Source organism: Poecilia reticulata, chromosome 9 (genome assembly GCF_904066995.2).
Source record: "Poecilia reticulata chromosome 9, P_reticulata-male-v2, whole genome shotgun sequence".
Classification (NCBI taxonomy): Eukaryota; Metazoa; Chordata; class Actinopteri; order Cyprinodontiformes; family Poeciliidae; genus Poecilia; species Poecilia reticulata.
In genome coordinates this window covers 34,008,527-34,018,589 of record NC_088838.1, presented here as the reverse complement: position 1 = coordinate 34,018,589, position 10,063 = coordinate 34,008,527, and the positions used below count along the sequence as shown (strand labels likewise).

The 10,063-nt window shown below is 41.4% G+C and overlaps 1 protein-coding gene and 1 long non-coding RNA gene across 2 annotated transcripts; one reads left to right on the top strand and one right to left on the bottom strand.

The window, feature by feature from the left end:
- Positions 1 to 3,864: 3,864 nt before the first annotated feature.
- On the top strand, positions 3,865 to 7,149 carry LOC145552915 (uncharacterized). The gene is made up of 4 exons (XM_081611003.1): positions 3,865 to 4,373; positions 5,126 to 5,320; positions 5,679 to 5,755; positions 5,866 to 7,149. Exons 1-4 carry the CDS (start codon positions 4,263 to 4,265, stop codon positions 6,854 to 6,856), a joined length of 1,374 nt encoding a protein of 457 aa, XP_081467129.1. The 5' UTR covers positions 3,865 to 4,262; the 3' UTR covers positions 6,857 to 7,149.
- LOC145552921 (uncharacterized) lies at positions 7,143 to 10,010 on the bottom strand. Its single transcript, XR_014089055.1, has 3 exons — positions 9,581 to 10,010; positions 8,975 to 9,110; positions 7,143 to 8,611 (listed from the first exon to the last, which is right to left on the bottom strand). It is a non-coding gene; the product is annotated as an uncharacterized LOC145552921 (long non-coding RNA).
- Between the last annotated feature and the right edge of the window lie 53 nt (positions 10,011 to 10,063).

Sequence of the window (10,063 nt, the reverse complement as noted above, 5' to 3'; positions counted from 1 at the left end):
GAGCTGGTCCAGCGTTCCACGGCCACTCCTCTTCCTGACTCCGAGGTTCGACTTTCCGATGGACCCTCCAGTCCCCCTTTTTGAACAGGAGGACCACCACCCCAGTCAGCCAATCCAGGGGAACTGCCCCCGATGTCCATGTGATATTGCAGAGTCACGTGAGCCAACACAACCCTACAACATCCAGAGCCTTAAGGAACTCCAGGCGAATCTCATCCACCCCTGGGGCCCTGCCACCGAGGGACTTTTTGACCACCTCAGTGACCTCGTCCCAAGAGACTGGAGAGCCCGACCCACAGTCCCCAGGCTCAGCTTCCTCAATAGAAGGCATGTTGGTAGGATTGAGGAGGTCTTCGAAGTATCCGGCCCACAATGTCCCGAGTCAAGGTCAGCAGCACACCACCCACACTATAAACAGGGTTGATGCTATACTGCTTCCCCAGTGCAGTGCAGCACCAACACTGTTTATAGTGGGGATGGTGCGCTGCTGACCTCGACTCGGGACATTGCGGGCCGGAGGCCGGGATACTTCAAAGACCTCCTCAATCCCACCAATATGCCTTCCACTGAGGAAGCTGAGCCTGGGGACTCTGGGTCGGGATCTCCAATCTCCTGGGACAAGGTCAACAAGGTGGCCAAGAAGCTCCTCGGTGGCAGAGCCCCGGGGTGGATGAGATTCGGCTGGAGTTCCTTAAGGCTCTGGATGTTGTAGGGTTGTGTTGGCTGATGCGACTCTGCAATATCGCATGGGGGCAGTTCCCCTGGATTGGCAGACTGGGGTGGTGGTCCTCCTGTTCAAAACGGGGGACCTGAGGTTGTGCTCCAATTACAGGGGGTCACACTCTTTAAACCTCCCTTGCAAGGTGTATTCAGGGGTCCTGGAGAGGAGGGTCCATCGGATAGTCGAACCTTGGATTCAGGAAGAGGAGTGTGGCAGGAGGCAAGAAGACTGCAGCGGCAGGAGGCGAGAAGACTGCAGCGGACGGAGGCGAGAAGACTGCGGTGGATGGAGGCGAGAAGACTGCGGCGACTGGAGGCGAGAAGACTGCAGCGGACGGAGGCGAGAAGACTGCGGTGACCGGAGGCGGCGACCGGAGGCGAGAAGACTGCGGTGACGGGAGGCGGCGAGAAGACTGCGGTGACCGGAGGCGGCGACCGGAGGCGAGAAGACTGCGGTGACGGGAGGCGGCGAGAAGACTGCGGTGACAGGGGGCGGCGACAGGAGGCGGCGACCAGAGGCGGTGACCGGAGGCGGCGACCGGAGGCGAGAAGACTGCGGTGACCGGAGGCGGCGACCGGAGGCGAGAAGACTGCGGTGACAGGAGGCGGCGACAGGAGGCGGCGACCAGAGGCGGTGACCGGAGGCGGCGACCGGAAGCGAGAAGACTGCGGTGACAGGAGGCGGCGACAGGAGGCGGCGACCAGAGGCGAGAAGACTGCGGTGACCGGAGGCGAGAAGACTGCAGCAGCAGGAGGCGAGAAGACTGCGGCGACTGAAAGAAGACAGGAAAGCGTTCAGGAACCAGTCATGCCACCAGCTGTGGAGCCTGTCAACCAGGAGACAGTCAAACTGCTTGGAAACCATGAGCAGAGATACTGAGGCTGGCGGAATGACTGGGGATGGTGATGGAGAATGAGAGGGGACTGGAGCTGTGGAAGAAATAAAAGAATAAATATATAAAGAATAAATATATAAAGAATATATATATATATATATATATATATATATATATATATATATATATATATACGACATAATAAAAGAATAAATGTATATTTTGATAAGAAATAAAAGCATAAATATATAATTTTTTTCTTATTCTTACACACGTTTCCATCAAGATATTTTGCTTTGTCTTTTTTTTGCTTTTTAGAAGCAAAAAAAGACAAAGCAAAATAAAATTTTTTCTTAAAACACAAGAAAAAAAAACTAAAACGCATGTTATGGGGAAATAAAATATATACATTACTTGACGGAAACATGTGTAAAGAAAAAGAAAAACTAAATATATATTTATTCTTTTATTTCTTATTAAAACATATATTTATGCTCTTATTTCTTATTATGTCGGTTTTGGTCCTCCATACGCCTGACCCAACAGGTTTGGCTGTTGGGCCATCACTGTTTGGGTCTTGCCTTGTGACTCTATGCCTAATTTTTCCCGTACACTTCCCGTAAACTCAAATCTTTATCTCTGTGTGTGAGCTTTTACCTCCAAACTCATGTGCTAAATGCTGCGTGTTACGGAGTGAAGCTTCTTCAAACAAGGCGGAGGCTCGTATGTCTTTCACTGAACCTTTCTGTTCAGTTTTTATTGAAGAGAAAAAACGGCGACAGCGGATAACGGCAACGGCTGTTAGTAACCATAGCAACCACAATCAACACAAGCAAGATGGTGACAAAACGGAACCAGATCCTGTTAAGCATTCTTCAAAATAAAAGACTTCCTCTATTCAAATCATTCGGACAGGCCTTGTCGCCACGCTATGACGTAATCGGCCTACAAATCCGCCCTTCGAAGGATCCAGGACAGATAAATGGCCCCGTTTACACGACAACGATTTCGGGGGAAAACGGAAGAGTTTTGTTGCGTTTGTAGTGCGCATTTACACGAAACCACCGAATGTTTTCTCTAACAACGGCACAGATTGAAAACGGGTTCCAGAGAGCGATGTTTCTGAAACGTAACGTTTTCCGTTGTCGTGTAAACCGAGAAAACGGATCTTTTCTTCCAGAGAATCCCCAGCTCATGCATAGTATGAGGCAAAACATAGCTGCTTCCTACAATCCACAGAAGAAGAAGAAACTACTCACAATGCTGGTGTTACTGTTTCCCCATCAGATTCGGTTCCCTCAGCGTCTCTTCACCGCTCCGCTCCGTCCAGGTGGCAAAATACACGGCTGCTTGTTCAGCGCTCTTATCTAGAGAACTACGGACCAGGACCAGCCCGGACCAGACGAGTTTAACAGGAGGCACCGACTTATTTTGGGGGGCAAAATGAATCTACGTTGCTGAACATAGACAACATCAGTAGCCTACAGGCTACTTGTTAACAAGCTTAACGTGCTGTGTTGATATTAGCCAGTCATCTTTTAGCTATCATCACCTGCATCCAACAGCTTTATCAACTCAGTCGGTTAGTTCGGGGGAAAAACTGTGCAGTTTATGTTATTCTGGTTTGCTGCCATGATTCTAACACACCTGCGCAGCAGCAGCAGCATCAGGTCTCCCGCTGCCTCACAGGTGTAAACCCAGCGCGAGCGTCTCAGCGTTCATGTTGCGTTTGAAGGCGGCTCGGAAAAACAGGTTACGACTTGTTAGCGACGGATAAAACTGTTTTAACTGCTGAAAAGGGTAACAGAGGACACGGATATGGGACGTGCGGGAACTCCTATTTTATCAAATTGATATAGGAATAACAGACTGTTGGCCATTCCAAGGTAAAAACAATAAACAGCTTCCAGTCCGGGGCGCTACAGACACCGTGAAAGCTCAAAGTTATCCCACTTTTTCCAACTGCATGCGCCCTAATCAGACACACACAATGCGTGTTCTCTCACGGAAATCCACATGCCTTCAAGTACAACTTTTTTTTAAACACATGCCCACTTTCCAAGTTTCAAAGAACCTAGCACCAGCTAGGCGCAGCGAGAGCATTACACGTTTTCGATGTGCACCGTTACTGTGTAAACACAGATCGTAATCAGAACGTTATCGTGTAAACGATCCAACAAAAACGGAACAAAAGTGCCGTTTTTGTTGGATCGTTGTCGTGTAAACGCCCCCAATAATGTCTGGTTTTTGTTCGCCAGCTGAGCTTTAAGGCAGTTCGCTAACAGGACTGGCGCTTCCACCCGAATGGGCTCTTTGCACCTCAGCTTCCGTGTTCGGGTTAAAGCGGCTCGGTTTTTTCCGGTCTATTACAAATGTCATTTTACAGTAGGTGTTTGCAGGATTTGCCAAAGCTAACAATTAACGATGTACATCGTATTTGTAAGGCTGGATCCAAAGCCCCATCAAGCAAATTGGAAAAAGGTTTTAAGATGTATGTCTCCTCATATACCCATGGATATGAAGGTGAGTCCTACTTTAAAGTTCTTTAAACTCCGTGGCTAACATTAGCTATGCTAATGCTAGTTAGCAATATTCTCAGACATTTTACTTATACAATTGTGCTATTTATTCATCTAAACATTATTGTTCTTTCTAACGGACAATGTTCTTACGTTTTGTGTTTATTTTTAAGTGTATTGCTTTTCTATGTGCTCGTTGTCGTTAGTGTCAAACAGAGACCAAGTAACGGGGGAGATTACGGTTCGGGCTTTTTGCTTCCGAAGCATGAGGAAGCACGAGAAGCCCCATAACTTAAAAGTAGGGGAGCACTGGTAATTTGTTTGAGTTTGAGTTCAGCTGAATGTTGTGGTTCAAAGTTGTTAATTTGATAAATATATGGTCGTGTTCCTTAAGGCGTCCGTATTATTTCGTTTGCATGCTTCTTGTTAAGAGCTCAAATGGGATTGTGTTTACAGCCTCTTCACATTTTTAATTATTATTTTTCATTATAACATTAAAACAAGACCAGCTCCGTATTGTTTTAATATTGATTGTGAATCAGTTTGTCGTTTTATGTCTGTAGAAGCTGGTCTGTAAAGTTTCTTTAAAGTTTCACTTAGTAAATATGGGAAGTATTTCTAAAATATCAAAGTTTATCGCCAAATGTACAGTCATGGTCAATAAATGTAATATTCAAAAGTTCATTAATGTCAGTAGTTTGATTCACTAAATCAAATGCATTTTATAAGTTCATTTGTTTTGCAAAAAAATTGGTTAAGCTTTTATTTCTGTTAATTATAATAATTTACAGAAATAAGTTACAGCTGACAAAATATTATTGTATTACATCATGTTAATATGGCAAACTGATAAATCTCATAAACAGATCTCATCAAAAGCATATTCTGATTTATTGATTATGACTGTTATTACTTCCTGTACTGATAAAACACAAATTCCATTTGAGCACAATATTTTTAACAGTTTAAAGGAGGGCACTCCATTTTGTGCCAACAATTTGAAAGCAAAGTCTTAATAAAATGTAATGACTGAAAATAATCTCTCAACAGGTAGTTCTCAGAGATGCAGTTCCAGTCATCATGGTGACATGCAGTTGTTCCTGTGTGGCTGGTACTGCATTGTGCAACCATATAGTGGCTCTGCTGTTCCAGACTGCCCACTTCTCCCAGCTCAGTGTCCCAGTCGTTCCTCCAGTTCATAGCTGTACTGAAACAGAACAGCAATGGCACAAACCCAGAACTGCTGTAAGTTTTAAAACTGTGCACATGCATGCCATGTTTCATCAAAAATATTTCAGTGAGATATCTGTGTTGCAGTAAAGCTTAGCAACTAATTATGTTTTTATAGTACTTATATATAATGACTTTAAAAATGCAAAAATTATTTTGTAGGTTTATTTTAAAATAAAGTACAAAATATTTTTTTGGTAGTTTTCTAAACTATTTAGTAAACTGAAATGTATACTATATAAAAATACGGTATAATTTATAAAGTTGTACATTTTAAGTACAGCATTAAAATGTAAGTTGCACTTGACGTTGACTTGAGAACACATGATGAAGACTGTTATAAACACTATGTCTCTATTTTTCTATTTCAAAGGGTGTAAAACCTGGTCCAGTTGGCAAGATGGTGATAGTGAAGCCTGTACAGGGCCGACTGTCTAAAGGAGGATTAAGGTAAATAATGTTCATAATGCTTAATTTTCATGTCTTGCTGCCTTATATATTTTAGCCCTGAGTTAAATACATGTGTTTTTTTTTTGTTTTTGTTTTTTTCTCACTTATAGGAGTACACTCTTCAGGGGAATGACTGGCCCTCTTCCTGACCTGTCTGCGCTTCGAGTGGCAGAGACGTACAGCGATTTGGATTCCCGGGAGAAGCCGCTGGTGACAACCATGGGGATGAGTGTGGAGAAGCCGCTTGTAGATTCTGAATTTGGACTTGTGCAAAAAGGAAGTGTACTGTCCTATCAGCAACCCAAACTCTTAACCCGATGTATAGAGTTACATCACCATGCTCCACCTTCTCCTTCTCTTCCACTTTGTAGTCATCATCTGTCACCATCAGAGTGTGCCTGGGTTTGCACTTTAGAGGAACATTTTCATTTGCAGAGTTTGCAGTTATCATTTGATATGGCTGACAGAATTCAGACATCAACACGAGACCAGAGCTGTGTTCATGAGTGGCACATGCTGCAACAATCAAGAATAACCTCGTCAAGATTTAGGGAAGTGTGTTATGTGAGAGGTCCCACCACTGCTGAATCTCTGGCAGAGCGAATAATCAGGGGTACCAAAGAAACAGCTGAAATGCGAAGAGGTTCTGACATGGAGTTTCAGGCAGCAAAAGAATACGCCCACCGCTGTAATGTGAATTATTCACCTTGTGGGCTAGTAATTCACCCTGAAGCCCCATGGTTAGGTGCCTCTCCTGATGGCCTCGTTTATGACCCCAAGGAAACACCATCATTTGGCTTGGTTGAAATTAAATGCCCAAATGTAAGAAGTTATGTTGACTGCAAGTACTTGCAGATGTCAGATGGAGTTTTCAAATTAAAGAAAACTCATGCTTACTATTGGCAAGTACAAGGCCAGCTTCTTGTTACTGGTCTTATGTGGTGTGACTTCTTTGTTTGGGCACAGGAGGATTTCTTTGTGCAGCGACTAGATCCAGACATGGAAGTTCAAAACATAATCAGACAGAGATGTGACCACTTCTATTTCAACATTTACATGCAAAACTATCTCTCAATGAAACGTGCAGCACATGACGTGTGACATTGTCATTCTGTGATAGTGGTAAATGTTTGGCTACTCAGGCAAATTTTCCACCTGCATTCATTTGTTTTTGTCTTTTGATTGTAGGCCACTCAAATCATTCTGTGGTTTGAGCATCAATGTTCATTGAGAGACTGTAACAGTCCATCTGTGCCTTTTTATTTATTTTAGTAAATGTCATTGTATCCTTGCAAGTTCTTGCAAGTCCTTGCAATTTTCTTTTAGACATACCTTTTTTTTGCAAAAAAGTAAGGTTTCACTAAATGCAAAAAATAAACAAATCTCAAGTTGCACTATTGTCAATACTGTCAATTTAATTTTGCTTTAGCTTTGTTACCAGGTTTACATGAGAAAAATGCTTATTTACAATCACATTTATAAAATTTGATAACATTCAATTAACACATAATAGAAATACAAATACATTTGACTGCTTCTGCGATAACTCATTCCTTTTACAAAACTTACACATCTGAGAAAATGCAATTTTTTTAGGTAACACTTTGACGGTATGCATAAGATTGACATACCATCATAAACATGACATATCACCTGTCATGGACATGAAAGAGTCTTTATGAATGTCTGACTTTTGTCATGAAGTGTTATTCGGTAAATAATGACACTTTTAATGCAAAGTTTCTCTGAAAGTTGCAATCAAAGTCCATTAAAGTGCTAACTTTGTATTATTTTGTAAATGACACAGTAATGCAAAGTTATTACTTTTAACGGGCTTTCAATGCAACTGAGAAGTTTCCATTAAAAGTGTTATTAAACAAATGAGAATTCATGACAACATTCATAAAGACTCTTATGTTCACGACAGGTTATCTCAGTCTTATGCACATCCCATCAAAATAAAATGTTTTAGTTGTTTCTCCAATTTATCATCTGCTTACTGATTTTGATAAATAACAGCCATTTGCTGAACTGCAATCAGGGAAATGTGCCTTTAGGACAAGGATTGGGAAACGCCTAAAGTGGACGACACATTCGTTCACTTTATGTAGCCCATGCCCTGACCAGAGGTTTGTTTTGATAATTGATAAGGAGGCAAGCCACTGCAAAAAGTTCATTAATGGAGCCAACTATAGATAAAGGGATAATTGAATCAAAGAGTTTGTTTTCTTTAACTCTTCGGATTACCCGTTCAATGTGCACTCGGAGACGTGCAATTTTCTGAGTCTGAAGAACATTTTGAGCTGGCATCTGCCTTTTCTTGCTGAGAAAAGGTGGACAGTATACCTTGCACTTCACATACTCAGAGATGAGGAATCCTTTATCTACCATTATGGCCATGTCCTCAGTAAGAAGATTAGCCAACCCTGACCTCATAAACAACTCTTTGTCACTTATTGACCCCTCATAGAGTGAAGAAACAAAGGTCACTGCACCATGGGGAGCCATTCCGATCAGACCTTTCATTGTGCAGTGAGATTTGTATTTGGAAAACATCTCACTTTGGAGGAGAGGAGAAGCAGGAGATTGGCATTTGAGCTCAGTGCAATCTACTATCACTTGAATGTCAGGAAAATCTTTGAAGTCACCAGGGAGTTGAGCTCGGATGTCCTCTGTATCAATCCAGATACATAGTGAACCCAAAAGAGTGTACAAGTAATTGGTCCATGAACAAATAATGCAGCTTACAGTAGAAATGTGAATATTAAACTGGTTTGCTAGGTCTCTTTCCTTAAGCCCTGCAGCCAGGTACATCTGGAACAGGAACAGCTCATCAATGGGTTGCAAGGAATGCCTCTGATAAAAGAAAAAGCAAAAATACATTCAAAATGTATAAAAATCCATATTTATTTACTTATGTACTTCAAAGAGGTTATCATAAACAATAGTAACCAATAGAACAAGAGAAAATGTGTATATATAACAAAGAACAGAATAATTAGCTTTCCACTACTTTTCAGTTTGTTCATTTCTTCCTACTCATTTTCACTTATTTAACCCTTATCTCAGTTTAATGAAATATATTACATACTGACTCAATAATTATCAGAAATTTGTGATGATATGCAAGCAGCACTTTCTGAAGATAACATATTCCTCTATAATCTGTAGTAAAAGTTCTTATTGCATATACAAAGTGTACTTGTGGAAGCTACCAACCATGTGTGCTGCTCTGACAGCAGTTATTGTTTCGCCGCTTCCCTCCACAGCTCTGACTCTTGATGAGCGAATCATTTTGTGGACAGAAGGTTCAATAAGCCCCCAAAACAACATGAAGTGACGATAACTTGAAAATCTGTTGGTACACAACATAATAACATTTCAGATTATTTTTAATAATACAAAAGTAAAGTAAAGGATAAAGTAACCAGAACTTTTACTTATTCAATAATATAAATACTTTAAAAGGACGGTTCCCAAACACCCAATAAATTAAATTTAAAAAGTTAAAAATCTTTTGAAACTACAGCAGTAGATTGTATTAATTCTAATATTTAATGTTAGAAAAATGCAAAATACTTTCAGTAACATTACATACTTTTTATTTTCACTTGATATATGTAGCATAGCAGGTTCAGCAAATACAAAACATTTCTGAAAATTGATACCTGTGACCTAACAAGTGTGACTTTAACACGAAATGTAAGTGTGTTTATTGTATTTTTGAATTAAGACACATTTAATAATAATTAAAAAAAAATCAAAGGTGGGGCAAGTAACCCACATTTAAAAAAAGAAAAGGTTCGTTGCAGTGTACAAGCTTACCTTGTGTAAAATCGGATGTCATCATCGGACCCTGCGAACCGCTGTAATCCAAAGGTAGATTGAATTTTCAGTTCTTCGATCTGGGTTGTTAGGGCTTTTATTTCTTCTTTTAATTTATCATTTTCATTTATTGCCATGTCCAGGCCAGCTGGTTCTGGGACGGAGCAATAATCGTGATCGGCAGAAGTGCATTGCACAGGCGGATCAGTTTCAATGCTGTCTGGCTCTGGTCTGCTCACTCGTTCCCATACACTCGCTCTTTCAGGCTGAACACAGAAGTTGTTCCATTGAAATAACTCAGGGAGGCTCCTTTATTTACCTTTCTTCTCCCTCCGGCAGTTTTAGGTTGAAGAAGCTGATCCGGAGTGAAGTGAAGGCTGCAAACTTTGCTATGTGTTGTTAGCTTGAATTTGTCGCGACGAATATTTACTAGCCATTGTCTTCTTAAGTCAGGATCGCATGGAAATCTATGAAAACTTAAAC